We start from the raw sequence: 23514 nt of genomic DNA on the forward strand, positions 1-23514 counted from the left end.
CAAAAGGATTTTCCCGCTAATTCCCGTTCCCGTAGGAATTTCGGGAATTCCTTTCTTAGTGCACCTCTACGGTACCTAAGCTACGTCTCTTCCAAATTTCAAGTGCCTACGTTTAGCCGTTTAGGCTGTGCGTTGATATGTCAGTCAGTCAGTTTCTCCTTTTATATATTTAGATATTTCCGTCATACATGATTTCTATGTAACTTTAACCATTAAGGCTGCTCACGCGACGGAAGCTTAAAAAATGGTATAACTTCTCCCGTTTTCCCAAAATTTCCCTTCACTACTCTGCTCCTATTGATTGTAGCGTGATGAAAAGTATACTATAACCTGCCCAGGAGTATGAAGAATATTTGTACCAAGTTTCATTAAAATCCGTCCAGTAGTTTTTGTTTCTATAAGGAACATACAGACAGACTGTGGCCCCTTCGATCCTTGCCACATAAATCTTATAGACTATACCAGATATCGATGTGATCGATGTTAGTGTTATCGATGTAAGTTGAAACTAGTAGGCGTTGAAATTAGGAGTCGTTGAAATTAAACACCGATTGGAGTTGAATCAGAGCTCCTACCCGTGTGGTGATTCTAATAAGAATGAGAGTCTAGTCCCCGCGCGCGTATATATATAGGAAAACGCCCACTAAGCGGGGCGGGGCAAGGGCGCGGCGGGGGTGTGTAGCGGTGAAGCCGCGCTCAGTCCCTATCTTTCTCTTTATTTTAAAAATAAAACTTACAAACTATTTACAATTTCTAGGCAATCATTATACAATCATAATATAATCATAATACAATCATAACACAATCATAATTTGCTTCTTGTTGCTTCTACGGCGAACATATTCTCCCGCCGCAGCTGCGCAGCTCGATGACCACGTCGCGCAGCTGGACCATCTACGGTTCGCCGTCCTCGGGTGGCGATGTTGGCAGGATGACCAGCTTCTTCGTTGGCCGCCGCAGGATCCCCTTCGTTGTCCTCACGTCGACCGCCCTCGTCTCGCCGTCTGGTCCGGGGTAGGCAGCCACGACGACACCTCGCGGCCACGAGTTGCGAGGCAGCGTGCCGTCAGCGATCAATACTAAATCGCCCACGGAGATGGAACCCTTGCTGGCTCGGGGCTCCCGCCGGTGTTGGAGTTCAGGTAGGTACTCCCGTACCCATCGCGCCCAGAACATGTCGGCTAGGCGTTGGCTCTTCCTCCAGTCTTTGCGGCCGGCGTCGTCGCCCTCCGTGAAGGCGCCTGGCATCGGCACCCGTGATGGACCTCCCAGGATGAAGTGGTTCGGAGTGAGGGCCTCTGGGTCCTCCGGTGATGTCGACACGTGTGTGAGGGGTCGACTGTTGATGGTGTGCTCGGCCTCCACCAGTAGCGTTGTCAGGACTTCTTCTTTTGGCGCGCGCTCGTGCAGCACCACGGCTAGTGCTGATTTGACGCTGCGGACCAGTCTCTCCCACGCGCCTCCCATGAATGGCGCGCTAGGAGGGATGAACTTCCAGGTGATGAAGCGAGCGGAGGCTTCTTGTTGTATGGCCTCCTCGACGGCGTGCTTCATCTCGACGTCCGCACCGCGCAGGTTGGTACCCTGGTCTGACCAGAGCTCGGTGGGGCACCCGCGGCGGCCTATGAAGCGCCGCAGTGCCATTACTGCAGAGTCGGTGCTGAGGCTCCCGGCGAGTTCCAGGTGCACTGCCCTGGTGGTTAGGCAGGTGAAGAGGACTCCGTACCTCTTCTGACGTGCGCGACCCACGGTGACTGTCATGGGCCCAAAGTAGTCAAGCCCCGTGTAGGTGAAGGGCCGCTGGTGATGGGCTAGACGGCTCCTTGGATGATTGCCTGTCGATGGTTGGGCTGGCGTGGCCCGACGGATGCGGCAGACCTGGCATTTCTTCAGTTCGTTGCGCACGGCGTGGCGGAGGCGCAACACCCAGTAGTGCTGTCGCACCTCATTTGCCGTTGTTTCAAACCCTCCGTGGTGTAATTGCGTGTGCACCCACTTGATGTACAGCCGCGTCCATCGGTGGTCTCCATCCAGGATGACGGGCTCCCGTTGTTCTGTTGTGATGTCGGCGGCGGCGGCGATCCTCGAGCGTAGATGTATTAGTCCCTCTTCGTCAATCATAATCGACAGTTGCTTGAGTCGACTGTCGGCCGGCAGGGGCTTCTTTCTTCTTATAGCTTCTAGCTCCGCGCTGAAGGCCTCTTCCTGCACGGCGCGTATCCATAGTTGCCGTGCGCGATGCAAGTATCGTGCCGCGAGAGGCACGATCTTTCTCTGCTGTCTCGGCGCATGTTTGTGTCCTGTGCCTCGTCCCGTTTCTCTGTGCGCCTGTACCTTCTTCCACGTCGGGTCTTCCTCCGCACGTTTCTTGGTGCGTTTTCTAGCGGCGGCACACCTTTCTCTTCCCTTTAGTTTTTCTATGAATTGTAGGACACGCGCCGTGACACGTAGTAGTTTTGCCCACGATGAAAAACGTGTTATGTCGGGTAGCGCCTTCCCTGTTCTTTCTGCGGCGGACGTCGCGTGCACTCTCTCCTCGTTTGTGTGTTCAATAGTCTCTGAGATGTCCTCCGCCGGCCAGGTGTCTTCTGGTCGATACAGGAAAGGCGGGCCGCGGAACCAACGATGCTCGGAGGCGAAGTCTTTCGGCGTTCCTCGTGTAGCGTCGTCGGCCGGGTTGTCTCTCGTTGATACCCAACGCCATTCGTTTGTCTTAGTCTCCTCTGCTATCTCGGCGACTCGATGAGCTACGAAGGGCTTGTAGGCTCGTGGTCCCGTTCGCAACCATGATAGGACGGTCCTAGAGTCGCTCCAGAAGTAACGACGTGCAGGCTTGATGTCGTGTTCCTCTTGCGCTGTGCGGGCTAGGCGGCAGCCCATTACGGCCGCTTGGAGCTCCAGTCGTGGTATCGATGTCATCTTGCTGATAGGCGCCACTCTCCCTTTGCCGGCGATGAGCGAGATGTGTATTTTCCCGTCCTCGTCGACGATTCGCCAGTATACCGCAGCGGCGTAGGCAGAGCTGCTTGCGTCCACGAAGGTGTGTAGCTCCACGAACCGGGCGCATGTGAGCGAGGCATAGCACCGAGGTACGGCTAGTTGTGAGAGGCGCCGCGCATGCTCCGTCCATTTTTTCCATGCTTCTGCTTCGGGGGTAGGCAGCGCGTCGTCCCATCCTATTCCGGTGCGCCAGGTGTCCTGAATGATGCGCTTCGCTTGTATGGTCACGGGCGTGGCGATTCCCAGCGGGTCGTAGAGTGACATCGTCGTTCGTAACGCTTCCCTCTTCGTTGGCACGCGCTCGCCGTGTAGTATGTCGGTGGGTATCCGGGCTTCATTCATATTGAAGGACAGCGTGTCGCGCTCTGGGTACCATATCATTCCCAGTATCTTTTCGGGAGCAAGCTTGACGATGTCTTCTTTCGCCTCGGGCGCCAATGATGATAGTACGAGTCTGGAGCTCGATGCCCATTTCTGTAGATAGTAGTTGGCGCGGCTATGTATATAGGCCACTTGACTGGAGACTTGTATTGCTTCCTCTTCCGTATCGAAGCTTGCCAAGTAGTCGTCGACGTAGTGATTGTTGATGATTGCCGCCGCCGCCGCCGGATATTCTTCTCTATATTGTTCGGCGTTCCTATTCTTCACGAAGATTGCCGTGCAGGGGGATGAAGTAGCGCCGAATATTACACTCTTCATGCGATACTCGACAGGGGGTCCCTCTCTTCTATTTCCGCGCCAGAGGAAGCGCTGCATGTCTCGATCTTCCGTCCTTATTGAGATCCGCATAAACATGTCCTTTATGTCAGCCGTCACCGCCACTCTTCTTTGCCGGAACTTCATCAGCACTCCTGGTAGGGATCGAAGTAGGTCCGGCCCGGACAGTAACATGTCGTTCAGGCTGACTCCTCGCACCTTTGCGGCCGCATCGTGGACGATCCTCAATTTCTCTGGTTTCTGCGGGTTCATAACTGCAAAGTGTGGTAAGTACCAAATCTTCGTTTTTCCCTTCGGCGGCGTGGGCGCGACTTCTGCATAGCCGTTCTCTATCAGCGTGTTCATCTGCTTCTCGTACCGCCTTTTCATTTCTTCATCGCGATCTAACTTCCTCTCTATGGCTTGAAGTCTTCTCAGGGCGGCTTCGTAGCTATTAGGAGGGTCGTAGTCGTCGCTCCTCCAGAGTAAGCCCGTTTCGTATCCTTCGTTTGTGCGGCGAGTGGTCCTCTCTAGTGTTTCAAGCGCTCTTCTTTCTTCCTCTGTGTGGAAATGTTTCGGTTCCACTCCTAGGACTTCCAATGCGAAGTGGTCTCGAAGCAGTTTTTCTATTGCTTGATCATCTTCTACGATCCTCGCGTGATGTACTCGATGAGCGGGCCCTCCCGCCGGTGTGTGCCGCACTCCGTGCAACACCCATCCTAGGTCCGTGCGCGCGGCGACCAGTTGGCTGTCTTGCTCGCGTCTGACTTCATGTGCCAGGAGTAGCTGCCAGTTGTCTTGTCCTATTAATACGGTTGGCGTTCCCCGGTGATAAGTCAGCTGGTCTTGTAGGTCTTCTAGGTGGCTCTGTCCCGTCACGGCGCACGCCGGCACGCTCTGCGGCGATAACTGCAGGTTCTTCATCGTGCGCGCTGAGATGCTGTAGCTGTGCGTGTCCTCTGGCGCGCTGATGTCGAAGGTAACTCTTCTCGAAGCGCCGGCGTCCACTCGTGCCCCGGCTACTCCTTCTATGTAAAATGGCTCCGGAGGTCCCGATACGCCGATGTGTTCCGCCACCGCCGCCTCTATTAATGTGCACGTTGATCCATCGTCGAGAAGTGCGTACGTGCAGTGAGTCCCCTTAGGTCCACTTACACGAACCGGCAGAATCTTCAATAGTGCTGTAGTATTCTTCCTTTCTCTTGTCGACGCTATAGTGGCTATTACTGGGTCTTCTTCTATGTGAGTTCCCGCGTGGATGGACGCTCGTTGTTCCGGCTCGGAGTGCAGTAGGCGGTGGTGCGAGTACTTGCACCCGCCGACGTCGCACCTCCTCGTGGGACATGTGTGGCCGAACTTCCTCCGTTTCAGGCAGCGGAAACACAACCTATGTTTCTTCGCGGTTTCCCAGCGCTCGTTGACCTCTGTCTTCTTGAAATCTGCACATTCGGTGACGTGGTGTGTTTCCTTTTCGCAGACTGGACATTGTTTCCTATTGTCACCGGCCGTGACGTTTATCTTCTTTTCTTCTATGTGGTGAGTCCTCATTGTCCGCCTCAGTGGAGCGGACGCGTTCTCCCGCCGGTCGACGACTGGTGTGGCTTCCACGGGCGCGAAGCTGCCGCACCGCTCCGCTGTTCTCTCCATGAAACTTGCTAGCTTCATCAAGTCTGGTTCCTCTTCATCTTGTTCGGCCGCAAAATCGTAGTACCTATATCGCAGTGCTGACGGCATCTTCTCCACTACGTGTCGAACTACTTCCGGGTTATGCAGGTAATGTGTCTTCTTCAATGCCCTGATGGTTGCTGTAATGTTTGATATCCTCGTGGCGAAGGTGCAAATGTCCCTCGGTGATTCGGTCAGACGTGGTAGGGCCCGCAGCTTCTCCAGTTCGGCCATGACGAGGGCGTCCGGCCGCCCGAAGCGCGTAGACAGCAATCGCATCACGTCGGCAGTCGTGGTTGCACCGATGAATAAACATTGGGCGGCATCTCTTGCTGCTCCCCGAAGGCTCCGACGTAGTCTTGATAAGTTTTCTTGCTCCGTCAAATATACTGCAGTCTCTTCATAGGCGGTCTTGAAAACTAGCCATTCACTCGACGCTCCGCTGAAGATGGGCAGCTCAGGCACGGAGCGCGGGGCGATGGCGGCTGGTACTGCTCGTGCGGCCGATGCTATCGCTGTCGCTAGTTGACTGTAATCGAAAGTTGTTGGCTTCTCTTCTATACTCCTGTGTTTCGGCTTCTCATGATCCTTTACGGTGGCAGCGGGGAAAACGGCGGCAGCGGGGGGGACGGCGGCGGCGGCGGACGGCTGCGGGGGGGACGGGTCTTCCTCGGCGGCGGGAAGCTGGTCCACCCACGTCTTGGTGCGCTCTTGCATTTCGCTCACGCTGACTATATCCGTATCGTCGTCGTCTGATTCCGCTTCTAATGTGGCGATCTTCGCCGCCGCTAGCTCCACTTCCTTCTTCAACAATTCTTCTTTAGCCTTCAGCAGCGCCAGGCGACGTCCCTTCGACGCTGAGGAACGCGGCGCTGTCGGTGCACGCTTCACCGACTTGGGCCGTAGTGTCGTGTCGTGCGTGCTTTCCCCCGTAGATTCCTCCGTCGTCGTTGCAGTCGTCGTAGTAGTGGCGGTTCCCGTCGTCGTCGTTGCGGTAGTGCCCGAGCTGTCCTCTGTGCTGGTAGCCGTGGCTGTACGGCTTGTGCTGGGTTTCCTGGTCAGCGGGGGGGCGGTGACTGGCGTCGACGCGGCTGTGGTCGGCGCAGTCCTAACGGCGGCCGTGACTGACGTTGACGCGGCGGTGGTCGACGTAGTCGTGACGACGGGGGCGACGGCGGCGGCGGCGGCGGCGGGTGCCGACTCGGCGGCGGTCGGCGTTGGGCGAGTTTCTACGGACTTCATGCTCCTAGTCTTCATATCCGCTGTTTCTTCAATCCGGCTCGAAGGAGAATTTATGTGGCCCCTTCGATCCTTGCCACATAAATCTTATAGACTATACCAGATATCGATGTGATCGATGTTAGTGTTATCGATGTAAGTTGAAACTAGTAGGCGTTGAAATTAGGAGTCGTTGAAATTAAACACCGATTGGAGTTGAATCAGAGCTCCTACCCGTGTGGTGATTCTAATAAGAATGAGAGTCTACGGCCGGTTGCTTCTTCTCGTCGCGGGCGAAGCCCGCGGCGGGGAGACGTCCTCGGGGCTATGCCCCCTTGACGTGGCCTCAGTCGCCGCCCGCAGAAACGGGCGTGGCACGTGGGTGGGACACGGCGGGCGATGATCGCCCCTCCGTGAGCCCGATGGTGAGTCTTGTCCGAGGTGCCGCCAGCGAGGTCGAGCCCACCGGGTGGTTCCCCGTTGGGGGAGGCCCAGTGAGCGCCCGTCAGCTGGCGGTGGTGTCAATCCGGTGAAGCTGCTCCGTCGCCGGGGCAGCTGGTGTCGAGTCGGCTGGAGGGGGGGAGAGGACTGCTTCCACTGCCACTGGAAGCGTCAACTCATCCCCCGGGGGGTGGCCACGATTCTAACTACTCGACGGGGAGTAGTGGATGTGGGCAGCCCCGGTCCAGTCCGATGAAAGTGGTCAGTGCCCACCGGTGAGTTGGCCCAGCAGTGATGCCAGGCCTCCCACGATGATGGGCACAGGGTCAGTCTGGGAACGTATGGCGGCCAGTACGTTGTGGAGCAGCTGGATAGTCTGCTCCAGTACTTCCAGCTTCTCACTGGAGGGGGCCGGTGGTATCTCCGCGCGGGGCTTCGCCTTCTTCCCCTTGGTAGGGGCGGCGACCGCTTGGTTCGGCGTCGGAGTTGGCGCTGGCTGCTGCTCGACGATGGTGGTGGCAGTGGGGGCCGGTTTTGCCCTCTTGCGGATGCGCTTCGGTCTCTGCGGCTTGGGCCCGGCTGGGCCGTTCGCCGCGGCCATAAGCGAGCTCCGCGCGGTCGGCTCGATGTTGGGGTCCACAGTGGAGGCTGCTGGTGGAGCGGCTCTTCTTGCGCCGGTCATGGGCGCCGCACCCGCCTTGGTGTTACGCAGCTCGCGTAACTTGACCGGGCAGGAAGAGCTGTTCGCCGGGTGTGTTCCCCCGCAGTTCACGCAGGTTGCCGGAACTTCCCGGGGGCGCAGGCACTCCTTGGCCGTATGGTTTTCACCACAACGGACACAGGCGGCAGGGCGGTGGCAGTTATGGCTGCTATGCCGGAACTGCTGGCAGCGGTGGCACTGCGCTGCTCCTCTTCGTCCCCTCCACGCCTCGACCTTGACGCCGGGCATGCAGAGGAGCTCGGAGATCTCATAGACACGCTGGAATCCCAGCGTCCTACGGATCTCCGCGAAGAAGAGGCAGCCTGTTCTTCCCTCGCGAGCCTGGATGGGGCGGATGAACTGTGGGTCGAAGCCGCGGGCGCGCAGCTCCTCCCCCAACTCAGCAACGTCGGTATCCATGGGTAGGCCACGGATGGCCAGCTTCAGTGAGCGCTCCGCCGGTGGGGCGTACGCAAACCAGGAGAGTCCCGTGGCTCTCTCCAGGGTGGTGAGGTACCGCTGGTAGAGCCGGAACTCTTCCTCGGTCCTCGCCAGGAAGCGAACGCCCTTCCCGTACGGGCGCGCGTTGGGGATGTGGCCCAGCAACTCCCGCAGCTTGCGGAGGTGGTGGGGCCAGTCAGGCAGCCGGTCGACCACGATGGGCGGGATCTTTTTGCTCGCGGGTGCGAGCGGTGGCTGGAGTCTCACGGGCTTCGGCGATGGTGTAGGCGCCGTCCGGAGCGACGGGCGCGGAGGCGCGTGCGGCGGCGACTCGGGATTCGTGTTTAACACCGCCGCGTAAGAGCGCGGCGGTGTTGTCTCCATGACCGGCTGGGGCGTGGAGAGCGGCGAAAATGGATTTGGATTTGTGGCCGCGTATTGGCGCGGCGGTGTTGTCTCCATGTCCAACAGGGGCATGGAGAGTGCTGCGGGCGGCGTGGTCCTCACCACGGGCTGCGGTGGACGGTACGGTGGCGGCGATCGGCGTCGTGACGGCGCGGCTGCGCACGAAAGTGCGCGCTCGGCGCTTCGTTACGCCGGCTGTTGGGGGAGCCATGCTTGGCTGCTCACCCCGTTGGGCTGGCTCGGTGCGAAGCCAAGCGGTCCGCCTAGCAGAGCACACGTTATCACTCCCTCCCCGGTGAGACCCGCTGGTGGGAGGCCGGGGGTGGGTAGGAGTGATAACGGTGGTACTATTTGGAACCGCGGTAGCAGGAGGGTATTTTAATAAAAATACCCCCCCCTGCTTCTTCTACGTCCGAGGCTGCTGCGTGGGTAGACGAGTGACAGGTGGCTTCCGAACACTGTCGAGTCAGAGCGAATCAGAATGAGAGTCTAGTCCCCGCGCGCGTATATATATAGGAAAACGCCCACTAAGCGGGGCGGGGCAAGGGCGCGGCGGGGGTGTGTAGCGGTGAAGCCGCGCTCAGTCCCTATCTTTCTCTTTATTTTAAAAATAAAACTTACAAACTATTTACAATTTCTAGGCAATCATTATACAATCATAATATAATCATAATACAATCATAACACAATCATAATTTGCTTCTTGTTGCTTCTACGGCGAACACAGACAGACAGACAAAAATTTTACTGATTGCATTTTTGGCATCAGTATCGATCACTAAATATAATATATTTAATGTACAGAATTGACCTCTCTACAGATTTATTATAAGTATAGATAATGTGTAGGTAAGATCTCGCAAAACAATAAGTGTGATTCATCCTACCACATAATATTAAGTCCCTTATTAAATATTATACAGTTGCTTTCTGTTTAAAGTTACCTCTATAACACTCATCTGAGAACATGCACCAATCACCCACGAACTCATTCCTGAAATCCGCATTGAAATCAGACAATACGTTTTAATTTTAATAATATTGCAATATAAACGTTTCACACTAATATAGCAGCGCCTCCTAGTGAGTTAATATCATAAGACTTAGACCATGCACCATTCAACTACGAACCCATTGCTGAAAACCGCATTGAAATTGGACAATTCGTTTTAATATTATTGCAATACTATTTTTCACTAATATTGTAGCACCCTCTAGTGAGTTAAAGACGTAATTTTTATTATTTGGGAACATGCAATAAGCTACCACGTACACATTGCCGAAAACAGAATTGTAATCGGACATTTCGTTTTGATTATATTGCAACATTGTTTTGCACTAATATTGTGGCGCCCCCTAGTGAGTTACAGCCATGACACCTGTCTAAGAATATGAACTCATCAAACACAAACCCGTTATTGAAAACCGCCTCAAAATCGGATCATTAGTTTAAAAGATAGGTGGTAACATTACTTTGCACAAACGCACACACAAACATCTCTCACCCTAAACGCATATACCTGCTCCGTTCCGTCGTGGGTAATAATAAATGTAATTAAAATTATACTAACCGTAATTAACAACACTTTGCTTTACTTAATACATAACATACATAAACTGCCTATATACGTCCCACTGCTGGGCACAGGCCTCCCCTCAATCAACCGGAGGGGGTATGGAGCATACTCCACCACGCTGCTCCACTGCGGGTTGGTGGAGGTGTTTTTACGGCTAATAGCCGGGACCAACGGCTTAACGTGCCCTCCGAAGCACGGAATCATCTTATTTTTTCGGACAATCAGGTGATTCAAGCCTGAAAAGTCCTTACCAAACAAAGGACAGTCTCACAAAGTGATTTCGACAATGTCCCCATCGGGAATCGAACCCGGACCACCAGATCGTGAGCCTAACGCTCTAACCACTAGACCACGGAGGCTGTTTACTTAATACTACCTGATTATTGAGTGATGGGTTCAACTTTATGAATTAAATGAGGATTAATTGGATGAATTTGATTCACTTGACCACACAATCCACGTGCCACTTATAGTCGATCTTGATTTTTCTTTAATCTTCGCCAATCACTTCGTATTAATTTATCTACAATTTATTGATTGTGATCTTCTCTGAAATCTGGCTCGAAGGACCATGAATATGCCTGATATGCCTTTTTACTGATTTTTAAGGGATTTAGGTAGCAAAACTCTGAAACGAGTTATTCGCCAACTCGTCCCATATGCCTACGGCCCATTTGGGACGAGTTGAAGAAAACAGAAAAAAATGTCATTTTTATTGTGCAACTCGTCCCATTTATTTTCTGTGTGGAACTTTAAACCTTATCAACGTTGAGTACTGTCAGCAAGACAAGTGTTAATATAAAATGTATTCCTTTAAACTGTTGTCTTCTTAAGATTTTTTTATCAACATTGTTTTGATTATATTAATATTATAAAACTAGCTTTTGCCCGCGACTTCGTCCGCGTAGCGTGTTATAAAGAGAGATCTTTGTGTGTGTGGGAGTGTATGTCAAATTTCAAGCATCTAACTTATGCAGTTTAGATTTTTTCATACGACATTTTTTCCCCGCTAACTCCCATTTTTCAAAATACAGCCATAACTAAACTTAGGTATGCATGCATGCTTGATTAAAAACATCTATTCGTATCTTACGCGGTTTATATTTTTTCATACAAATGTTTTTTCCCGCTAACTCCCGTTCCCGTGGGAATTTTTGAATACCTTGTTGCAACTAAGCCTTAAGTTTACTAAGGTACCTGCATGCCAAATTTCAAACGTCTAACTTGAGTGGTTTAGATTTTTCATACAAAAGGATTTCCCCGCTAATTCCCGTTCCCGTGGGATTTCCGGGAATTCCTTTCTTAGTGCACCTCTACGGTACCTAAGCTACGTCTCTTCCAAAATTTCAAGTGCCTACGTTTAGCCGTTTAGGCTGTGCGTTGATATGTCAGTCAGTCAGTTTCTCCTTTATATATTTAGAAGATTAGATTAGATTAGATTAGATTTTTTTATACAAATGTTTTTTCCCGCTAACACCCGTTCCCGTAGGAATTTTGCAATATCCTGTTGCAACTAAGCTTTAAGTTTACTAAGGTACCTGCATGTCAAATTTCAAACGTCTAACTTGAGTGGTTTAGATTTTTCATACAAAAGGATTTTCCCGCTAATTCCCGTTCCCGTGAGAATTTCGGGAATTCCTTTCTTAGTGCACCTCTACGGTACCCAAGGTACCTGCATGCCAAATTTCAAACGTCTAATTTGAGTGTTTTAGATTTTTCATACAAAAGGATTTTCCCGCTAATTCCCGTTCCCGTGGGAATTTCGGGAATTCCTTTCTTAGTGCACCTCTACGGTACCTAAGGTACCTGCATGCCAAATTTCAAACGTCTAATTTGAGTGTTTTAGATTTTTCATACAAAAGGATTTTCCCGTTAATTCCCGTTCCCGTGGGAATTTCGGGAATTCCTTTCTTAATGCACCTCTACGGTACCTAAGGTACCTGCGTGCCAAATTTCAAACGTCTAACTTGAGTGGTTTAGATTTTCCATACAAAAGAATTTTCCCGCTAATCCCCGTTCCCGTGGGAATTTCGGGAATTTCTTTCTTAGTGCACCTCTATGGTACCTAAGGTACCTGCATGCCAAATTTCAAACGTCTAACTTGAGTATTTTAGATTTTTCATACAAAAGGATTTTCCCGCTTATTCCCGTTCCCGTGGGATTTCCGGGAATTCCTTTCTTATTGCACCTCTACGGTACCTAAGCTACGTCTCTTCCAAATTTCAAGTGCCTACGTTTAGCCGTTTAGGCTGTGCTTTGATATGTCAGTCAGTCAGTTTCTCCTTTTATATACATATTTACATTACATATTTAGAAGATATTTCCGTCATACATGATTTCTATGTAACTTTAACCATTAAGGCTGCTCACGCGACGGAAGCTTAAAAAATGGAGTAACTTCTCCCGTTTTCCCAAAATTTCCCTTCACTACTCTGCTCCTATTGATTGTAGCGTGATGAAAAGTATACTATAACCTGCCCAGGAGTATGAAGAATATTTGTACCAAGTTTCATTAAAATCCGTCCAGTAGTTTTTGTTTCTATAAGGAACATACAGACAGACAGACAGACAGACAGACAGACAGACAGACAGACAGACAGACAGACAAAAATTTTACTGATTGCATTTTTGCCATCAGTATCGATCACTAATCACCCCCTGATAGTTATTTTGAAAATATATTTAATGTACAGAATTGACCTCTCTACAGATTTATTATAGTATAGAAGATTTAAAGATTTAAAGATTTTCTGCGAAAATAGTTCATTGTTTCATTTTACCGACGTATGGACAAATTTTATCAAAGGTACAAGTGAATACAATAGATATTTATGGCTTTTGGTTACTTGCCGAAAACAAACAATGGTTGTGGCGCTTGCTTTTGAAGTAAATGATGCAGGTGGCCTATGAATAGAGAAATGAGACCGCAAAATATTTTTTTGTTTTTTTGTTGTCCAGTGATGTTTTATAGACAATAAAGTAATAAAATTACTTTGTTGATCCTTCTCTTATCTTTGCACGTGCCGCTCTTGGAGAGGGAATATTACATAGATATGATTGATTTAAAAACAGGGTTAGTATACCCCTACTCTCCCGACAGGAAAAGTGAAGTGCTACGTTATTCAGTGCCTGTGGAACATCTTCAAAAATATTACCGTTGCTTTGAATTTGGACTCCGATCCCTTTGTGAAATCTGTGACTCTGGCTTCGAATTTTGGACTTTGATTTGAATTTGATTACTGAAATTACTCTACTGTGTCCGTCGGAAACGTTTGGTGAGTTCCAAAATTATCTTAACTCTACATTAAAAGATTTGTATTTAAAAATTATACACGTTGATATATAATTTAATTTACATTTGATAGGTGCTGAGATGGACCCGCAAGAACCATCGACTTCTTATAATAGAGCAGCTTTTGAAATAATTTCATCTCAAAGAGGAAAACCTTTACTTCTTCGGGCTGGTTATAGATATGATATCAAAAGAAAAAACAAGAATAAATCAACTGTGTGGCGTTGTGTGAAAAGAGAGATATGCCAAGCAATTTTAATAATTACTTGTGCTAACTCGATTAAAAGGGAAGATAATCATAATTGCCAGCCGGATACAACTAAAAATGAATGTGATATCGAGATGGATGGGTGCCAGAAAAAAATTATTAACGATGTTGCTTTGCCCATTCCAGCTATTTTTCGGGAAACGATTGGCAGTTTAAAAGATAAAGGATTAGATTTAATAAAAAATCTACCAGAATTTAAAAATATTAAAAATAAGTTTTATCGAAAAAGAAATAAATCATTAGGCGTAGATAAAGTATGGTTTAAGAATGTTAGTAAAGTTTCAATACCGCCAAAATTTCAGAACTTCTTATTTGCAGACTATTGTAGTAAAAACCGAATATTGATTTTTGCTAGCAAGTTGGCCAGAAACTTATTTTGTAACACAAACTATACGGTTTTATGTGATGGCACTTTTAAATTCTGTGCTAAACCTTTTTATCAGTTGTATACACTGCATGTTGATATAGGGAGTTCAAAAACTAAAATTAACATCGTGCCTGTTATATACGCATTACTTCCGAATAAAACGGAAAAAACATATGAAATTATGCTGCGATTAATAAAAAGTCAAATCCCTGATTGGACACCAAAGACATTTATACTCGACTATGAAAAAGCTGTAATGCAAGCGATAAAATCTGTTTTTCCAAACACCCCCATAAGCGGCTGCTATTTTCATTTTTCGAGATGTTTGTGGAGAAAAGCAAAAAAATTAGGAATACATAAATCGAAGCTTATAAAAAAACATATTCGAAAATGTACTGCTTTAGCACTTCTACCCCGTCATGCAGTGGACGATGCTTTCTTACATATTATGGCTCGTAGTCCAAATAACGATCAAGTCACAAAATTTAATGATTATTTTGTGGAGACGTGGCTTACCGAAACTGCATTTTTTCATGACAAGTGGTGTTGCTATGATCAAAAACATCGCACCACAAATATAGTAGAAAGTTGGCACGCGACTGTTAATAAAAAAGGTTATCAAAAACCACAAAGCATAGCTCATTTTTTAACTGACCTTCAACGTGAAGCTAATTACTATGATACCTTAGTTAAAAAAGGATCAAATATATATCAAAAGAAAAAAGAAACTCAAGAAATTGATGATTATATTGAACATGTATTAAAAGATTTTGTAGATTCAGAGATTTCCGTAGGAATGTGCCTAGAGTTATTAGTATTTTAATTTTAACTTACTGATAAGTAAATAGTCAGACTGATTAAAAGTAATTATCAATTAATACTGTGATAGCAACTTCTAAGAAATATTTGTAATTTTAAGTTAAAATAATAAATGAAAATCCTAGAATTACTTACTTTTGGTTTGTAGATTTTTTGAATTTGCACTTTTTCCCATAAAGCCGTATATTTCATAAATGTTATAGGTATTATAATTGTTGACTGTCTTTATTGTTGTTTACTACATTTATAATTGATTGTTACCCTTTTGATTGTTGATTATTGCCTTTATAATTGTTGATTATTAGCTTAAAAACTGTAGACTTTATGTACAATTGTTGATTATTATTACTTTGTGCCTTTGCCTTTATAATTGTTGATTATTAGCTTAAAAACTGTAGACTTTATGTATAATTGTTGATTATTATTACTTTGTGTGTTTAAATGGTGTAAACTCTGTGATGAAAATCTTTTTTAACTGTTTATTGCTTTATAATTATTACTTTTGTAATTTTTTATTATTATGTTCATTCAGTGACAAATCGGTATGATTAAATAATTTGTAACAAACACATAGTTGTTTATTATTTCTATCCTTACACTTTTGCTTCTGATTGTACATTTTATCATGTCGATACTAACGTGGGCCGAGTTGCAGAATGAAATTTTTGTTTATTTTGATTTTCTGCAACTCGTCCCAAATGGGCCGTAGGCATATGGGACGAGTTGACGAATAACTCAATGAAACAGCACCGTGTTCGACGTAATTACGTGTAATCAATGGAACCGAAAAAAAAAACGCCTGTCAAAAACAATTAACTAATAAAAACTATTGCAAATAAATTGCTATTATAAATTGAAGAGGCGTTTCGAATAATATTTATTCTAAACACTAATATTGTGGCGCCCCCTAGTGAGTTACAGACATGACACCTGTCTAATAACATGAACTCATCAAACACAAACCCGTTATTGAAAACCGCATCAAAATCGGATTATTAGTTTAGAAGATAATTAATAACATTTCTTTGCACAAACGCACACACAAACATCTCTCACCCTAAACGCATATACCTGCTCCGTTCCGTCATGGGTAATAATAAAAAGACACAGCTCAAGTCCAGTTCAGTCGGAAAAATAGAAGGCCGCCGGCCAGTGTCGCCCAGTTTTATAACCTCGGAACGTCACCCGGCCCCTCCATTTTTCTAGTCATTCATTCGTCGTTCCATAGATGGCGCTAATCGACTAATCAACATCGGGGTTGCCAACACGGCCATTCTGCATGGTGCTTGCCCCAAGCACCCCACGAGTCTGGATAAAATACTGAAACATGGAATATTTGTTAGATACCTAACTTATTTTTTTTTTAACTAACTTACGTTTTACTGCTCTTGTCAGATAACAGTAGCTCACGTCACGATTTCCTATAATTACATATTCCGTCACTCGCACTTAAAGGGACTTGCCGCACTTAAGAGACCGAGTTGACCTAATATTAAGAACAACGTGCACTTAAAGGGCATTTTGCCACACTTAAGCGTACCAAGTTTGCTGAAGCCAGATTTTAAGAACAACTTGCACCTAAAGGGCATTTCGCCACACTTAAGCGTTTCATATTTTCTGCGGCTGATATACCAGTGTACTTTCGTCTAGATAGATAGATAGATAGATAAAATACTTTATTGAGCACAATGGACACAAAATACAGAGATAAGGACAACATATACAGAAAAGCACAACAGGCGGCCTTATTGCTCATGCAGCAATTTCTTCCAGGCAACCTTTGGGTACAGGAAAATTTTGTACAAGTATATAATAATAGCGGGTTAGTGCATTCTAACAAAATAAATAATTAAAAGAACAACCTACATAAAATAAGTACATTTAACTACATATATATATTATACATAAATATATAAACTATACATAAATATATAAACTATATATATATATATATGACTATTATACACAACTAAATAATTATACATACATATAATAACACTATGGAAAAAGGAAGGATGGTTTACATAAAAGAGGAGGAGCCAGAGTTCACAAAGTGCGCCTTTACTTGTCCTTTAAATGACTCCAGCGATGGTGCCCGCCTGATACACTCAGGTAGCAGATTCCATAGCCGGATAGCTCGCACCGTAAACGATTTATCATAGAAATTTGAGGAGTGGGACGGGAGTTGAAGGGAAAGGTTGTTAGAGGACCGTAGGTTGCGGTCGAGTGTTGAGGAGTGGAGAACGAATCGGTCCTTAAGGTAGGAAGGAGTATTGGGAAGAGAGAGGACTGAGTACAAAAGGGAGAGGATGTGACAGTCTCGCCGACGGTGTATAGGCAGCCATTTAAGTTGAGAGCGGTAGTCAGAAACATGGTCAAACTTACGCAGGCCGAAAATAAACCTAATACAGAGATTCTGCAGTCGCTCAAGCTTGTTCAAAAGTTCCACTGACAAATCGGGATAAGAGACGTCTGCATAATCCAATATAGGTAGTAGCAGAGTCTGTGCCAAACTGATTTTGGTTCTGGTAGGCAAAAAGTTTTTTAGCCGTTTCAGTGAACTGTACGCAGCAAACACCCTCCTACTGACCTCGGCCACCTGTGGTTTCCACGACAAGCACCCGTCAAACACAACCCCCAGATTCTTCACTGTGTCACTGTAGGGAACATGGATCCCGTCGAAGAGTATAGGAGGAAGTGTAGCAAAGTCAATTCGCGATATATACCAGTGGCTACCGACGATTATTGTCTGGGTCTTAGTTGGATTGACTTTTAGCCCATGACAGCGACTCCATTCGGAAATGCACTTGAGGTCCCTGTTGGTTCTCTCAATTGCATCCGGGAGATTATTTATAGGAGACTGTGTGTATATTTGTAAATCGTCTGCATACAAATGATAGGAAGAAGAGAGTGGAAGAGTGATAGAGTTAATGAAAATAGAAAATAGGAGTGGAGACAACACGCCACCCTGCGGAACACCAGCAGAAGTGTCACACCACGTAGAGAAGGTTTCTTCAACACGTATGCGCTGCCGGCGCCCACACAGGTAACTACGAAGCCAATCAACAACTGCCGGAGATATGTTAAGAGAATACAGCATCGCCAGTAGGATATCATGGTCAACCGTATTAAACGCGTTGCTGAAATCCAGCAGCGTCAACACAGTCAGCTGCTGATTCTCCATTCCTAGCCGAATATCATCGGAAATCTTAACCAGTGCAGTAGTCGTGCTATGACCGGGGCGGAAACCAGATTGGAGTGGGTTTAAAAGGTTGTTCAAGGTAAGGAAACGAGTAAGTTGATTATGAACTAGCCTTTCAAGGACCTTGGAGAGGAATGGTAGGATGGATATTGGGCGATAGTCGGAGAAGGAATTAGGATTATTTTTTTTAGGGAGCGGGATAATCTGTGCTTCCTTCCATGCGGTTGGAAACACACCCGAGGAGATGGACTTATTTAGGATTTTGGATATAACCGGAGAGAGGATGTCAATGAGGGGAACGATCATATTACGACCAATGCAGTCACTTCCTGTCGCATTCGAGCTAATGGCGAGTATATTCCTCTTAACATCACTAGCAGCAAATTGAGTAATGAAAAAAGGTGGAAAATTGGGAGTTGGCAGTGACGAAAGGTGATTAAGGGTACAAGTCTTTGTACCACTGTCAATGAAGGAAGAAGATGAGAAGTGTGCATTTAGGGAATTAATGTCAATATTGGTGAGAGGTGAGTTATTACGTGACTTGCCAACCCCCAGTTTCTTAAGAAACGACCAGACTTTAGCTGGTTCTCCGTTCTCAACTGATTTGTGAATATGGCGTCGTTGTATGTCCCGTATCTTTGTATTGCAGCGGTTTCTTACTTCTCGGTATGCCTCACGGTTCTTTTCTGAAGCATTATTTTTGAACTTAGTTTTAGCTCGAGTCTTCCTCTCCATATACTTACGCATATCGTCGGTAAGCCAAGGAGCAGGGAGGTGTTTGACACGAACAAGTCGGATAGGCGCGTGAGTATCATATAATTGCGTCAATTTGGCATTGAAAAGCTCAACCTGGTCATCAACACTGTCAAGTCTATCTATTGCCGACCAATCTACCTTACCAGCATCCTCACTCAGCCGATCAACATTCATCCCAGCAAAGTTGCGTAACAAAAGTGTCCTAGCCTTAACTTTCGGAGTGCGGATCCTGTATGACAGGTATATAAGGTCGTGGTAAGAAAAGGCGTCAGCGGAGATCTGACCATGCTTGACCACATAATCTCGGGAGGAGACCATTATGAGATCCAGAAGGGAGGGGACGCAATTTGGAAAATGATGAGTTGCCGCAAGAGGAAGAATGTGCATGCCACAGGACTTCACTAACGATGTGAGTTTATTGGAGCGAGACTTAGACTGCATATCTGTCTTTACAAGACAGGTATTAAAATCTCCTAAAACAATAGAGTGACTGTAGGCAGGCGACAGGTCCTCGAGAAGCAACTCAAATGAATTAAAATAATCAACCGTAAGGGAAGGGCTATAAAAAACGCCTAGAAGGACTTTACAATGGGAAAGAGATAATTCTAAAAATAAATGTTCAGCTGTGTTGGGAGGTGGTGGTTGAGGCGATCTACTAACGATTGTGAAAGAAATGTGGGAACGAAGATAAATGGCCACCCCGCCGTGTGCGGAGCTAACACGGTCATTACGGATGAGCTGGAAGCCGGGAAGCGAGTATGAGGTGGAGGGGAGTGAAGGGTGCAGCCAGGTCTCGGAGACCAGGATGGCGTGGATATTTCTATCGTTGAACGATGCAAGCATATCCGGATAATGAGCTGGAATACTCTGCGCGTTAATGTGCACGACATTAAAATTTTTAGGCACATCGACAAAGGTGGTTTGCAACAAGTCGTGGAGAGGAGGAGACGAGCTGTGAAAACTGTCATCATTAGAGTCAGAAGAACAAGATATATATGATAATGTTTGGTTATTTAATGATAAATCCATAGTACATACGTATTATTAAATAAATATAATAATATAAATTATATAATATATGTATAAATATAGTTTAAAAAAAAAAATACAATAATATTAATACCTATATAAATAATTATAATTTAACAAATAATCCAAATACCCGCTAGCAGCCTGAAAGGTGAATAAAAACAGAAATTTACAGCGTACAGAAGAAGACAGCGCACAACGGAACATTTACACGAAAAATAAAAACAAATAAAAAAGTAGACATAAAAATAGAGTACATAAAATCAATCACAACTAATAAAAAGGAAAGAAGTAAAAACAAAACAAAAAAAAAAAAAAAACAAAAAACTTAAAAAGCCGTTACACAATAATAAGCGCAAGCGCGTTACAAAAAGCGCACCACTGACAACGGGAAGCACGCAAAAAAAACGAGAACAATATTTTTGACAGCTACAGGTGACACACAATAATTATTATAACCTAACATGCTATTCATCACCAATGTTAATAATTTATGAAATGGAGTTATCTACCTACTTAATAAGTGAGGATTGTTTGCGAAAATGAATGCCAAAAACAAGAAGAAAGTAAACAAGCTACGCAACACAAGATACAATAAGGTAAGAATAACAAACAGCCCACAAAGATTATTACACAAAAATAAAAAGTAATGTGTTGTTGTGGCTGCATGTTTGGTAAATAAATTATATTAAAAATATAAAATAAAAATTACTTTTTTGCAGCAGCACAAGCAGCTCTCGTGCGCTTGGTGTACGGCAGCTTCGCGGAGGCATTGGTGGCCCTAGTGGACACTAGTGGGGAGGTCCTCGCAGCAGGCTGGCCAGCTGCAAACTCGACACCACCGCCAGATACAGAAACCGAAGACTGACCGCCGTCCAACTTATCCAGGTCTTCAAACGACGATATTCTGCGTCTACTGCCATCACTCGCCTGCGCAAAGATACGGCCCTCCCGAGTCCAGCACCTCCTAACTCCGAGTTTCTGGCGAGCCGCTGTAAACAACTTGTGACGCCTTTTAGTCAAGAATTCGGAGAGGGTCACACCAGTGTTTTCAAGCCCACCTTATGCATCCAAGCTTCATCACGGACTCTGCAATTGGTGAATTTTACTAGGATTGGACGTGGCTTATCCTTAACGGTGTGACCCATACGGTGGGCTCGGTCAATGTCACCTGGCTTCATGTCCGGGAGCGATAAATGCCGGCGAGCCACCCCAATCACCGCAGCGATGGAGTCCTCATCTTGCTCTTCAGGGACCCCGTGGATCAGCAACATATTACGCCTGCTCCGCATCTCCAGCCCATCACACTCAGCCGTCAGGAGCTCCAACTGTTTCTGAATGGCTGTAAGAGCAGCCACAACAAAGGTCCGGAACTGCCTGAAGTCCGCTGAAATTGTGTCCACTGTATCAGCTTGAGAAGCCGGAACCTTCTTTAGTTGCTCCTCAAAAGCTGCCATCCTTGATTGGAAAGATGCAGCCAGCACCTCCACTGATCCCCTGATATCTTCCATTGTGCAGTGAGTTGTTGAATCGGACTTAAATTGTATAACTCAGTTACTGTTAAATATTGTGTTGTGTACACTGTATTGATCCAGGAGATAACAACTGCCGCAGGTATTTATAGACTAATCTTTCATATTTTTGAATAAGTTTATAAATATTATATGTTATTGAATTTTTATTCCAAAATTAAAATTTCCGTTATAAAAAACGCGACTGTATTATTAAACGCCTACCCGCAGAAAAAAAACGTCTACTGCTACCTTTGACATCCGTCACCTCATATCTATCGAATCCAAGAACCTTTTTTACTTGAAACGGACCTTTGAAAATAGGAAGTAGCTTCCGACTCTTTCCGTCATTATTTTGGCTTTGTATTTTGACTAGTACTAAATCACCTTCGGAGTATTTCTTTGCCTTTGTCCTTAATTTGTCAAAATATTGCTTCTGTACTTCTGCACTAGCCTTATTATTATCATTAGCCATCTTACGCAACCCTGTTACGTCCAATAAACACGCATCACTATCAAGTTCCGGTGCCAAACTATCACCATCCGTTCTTAGTCTTTACCCAAAAAACACTTAAATAAATAAAATAAAATATGTATTTATTTGCAGCAGCGATTACATTATTTTAGGTGCAGGTGTCCCCTGTTAAGTTAATATAAACCTGTGTTAGGAGACACAAAAAACACTTCACTGGGTACTGTCTTGGTTGTCCTATGTATTGTACTATTCAACCCTTGTTGTAAAGGTTTTACGTATTCGTCCCACCTATCTTCGTCAGTATTAGCACCACAAGTTTTAAGAGCCTCCAAAATAGTTTTATTAAAACGCTCGACTTGCCCGTTTGAACGAGGCATACCCGTCGCTACCGTATGTACACGTATATTTCGGTTTTGACAATATTGCGTGAATTCACTAGAAGTAAAACAAGAACCTGCATCGCATATAAGTCTTCTAGTATTGCCGAATATTTTAGATATAATTTCTAATTCTTTAATGACTGCACTTGTTTTAGTTGTAGTTGTTTTAGTTGTAACCGCCGATATAAATGTAAATTTTGTGAACGCGTCTACTATTACACCATACTGCGCGCGCTGGCGGACCGGTGGGACTCACGGTTGCTGGCCCGATGGATACGACTGCACGCAGTCAAACAAGTATAGTCTGCCGCCATCGGGGGTCCAACCGGCCTGGATTACTTATTAGTTACTAATACTAGATTTAAGTTTGTAATGTTACTAACAAATATGGATTTTTTTTTTATAAGTCCGAAATAAACTTTTATTATTATTATTATTATTATAAGTATTTATTTTTGTTTTTAGTTTGTACAAACGGGCCTAAATGATCAATATGTAGTGTATGAATTGGTTGTGCATATTTTGGCAACGGATATAACTCGCCCTCGTTTGGTCCACCTTTATTTTTAAAATAAATGCAATTTAAACAGTTCTGAATATATTTTTTTACTACATGTTGCATCCGTTTAAACCAGTAAAGAAGCCCGATACGTTCCACCGTCTTATCAACAGAAAAATGTCCGATGTCGTCGTGGTTACACTTGATTATTTGCCATATGCAACTTTTTGGTACTACCCATCGACGACCTCGTGACGTTTTTCTGTATACTTTACCCCCTAATAGTTCATATTTATCAAATATTTCTCTATTATCGTCGGCCTGTCCTGATTCCAAAATATTCTTAAGGTTTTGTATGTCACAATCCTGCAACTGTACCGTCAACAGCCAGTCTGCCTCCGTGATCGTCATTATTAATTCGGTTTCAGATTTTTCTCCCGAGGGCACAGGGTTCCGGCTCAGTGCATCTACATGATGCATGCGTGAGCCTTCCCTGTGCACAATCTCAAAAGAAAACTCTTGAGTTGCCAAAACTGATCGTGCTATTCGAGGAATAATCTCCTTTTTTGAAATGGCATAACGGACAGCATTACAATCTGTCACAATCTTAAACGTAGAACCCAACAAATATAAACGAAACTTTTGTAGGGAACACACGATGGCTAACAGTTCTAGTTCGAAAGAATGGTATTTTTTTTCATCATCTGTCGTTTGCCGACTGTAATAGTGCACAGGTTTTTCACCTTCTTCTGTACGTTGCATGAGGATACCTG

General features: G+C 45.8%; 2 protein-coding genes and 1 pseudogene across 2 annotated transcripts; 1 reads left to right on the forward strand and 2 right to left on the reverse strand.

The window, feature by feature from the left end:
* Window positions 1-894: 894 nt before the first annotated feature.
* On the reverse strand, window positions 895-8545 carry LOC126381127 (uncharacterized). The gene is made up of 3 exons (XM_050030658.1): window positions 8298-8545; window positions 7331-8216; window positions 895-6672 (listed from the first exon to the last, which is right to left on the reverse strand). The coding sequence occupies exons 1-3, from the start codon at window positions 8543-8545 to the stop codon at window positions 895-897; spliced, it is 6912 nt and encodes a 2303-aa protein (XP_049886615.1).
* Window positions 8546-13241: 4696 nt separating this feature from the next.
* On the forward strand, window positions 13242-15622 carry LOC126381107 (uncharacterized). Its single transcript, XM_050030641.1, has 2 exons — window positions 13242-13418; window positions 13509-15622. The coding sequence occupies exon 2, from the start codon at window positions 13517-13519 to the stop codon at window positions 14891-14893; it is 1377 nt and encodes a 458-aa protein (XP_049886598.1). The 5' UTR covers window positions 13242-13418; window positions 13509-13516; the 3' UTR covers window positions 14894-15622.
* Window positions 15623-20224: 4602 nt separating this feature from the next.
* LOC126381116 (uncharacterized) lies at window positions 20225-21620 on the reverse strand (annotated as a pseudogene).
* Window positions 21621-23514: the final 1894 nt, after the last annotated feature.

This window comes from Pectinophora gossypiella, unplaced genomic scaffold (assembly GCF_024362695.1).
Source record: "Pectinophora gossypiella unplaced genomic scaffold, ilPecGoss1.1 Pgos_36, whole genome shotgun sequence".
Lineage (NCBI taxonomy): Eukaryota > Metazoa > Arthropoda > Insecta > Lepidoptera > Gelechiidae > Pectinophora > Pectinophora gossypiella.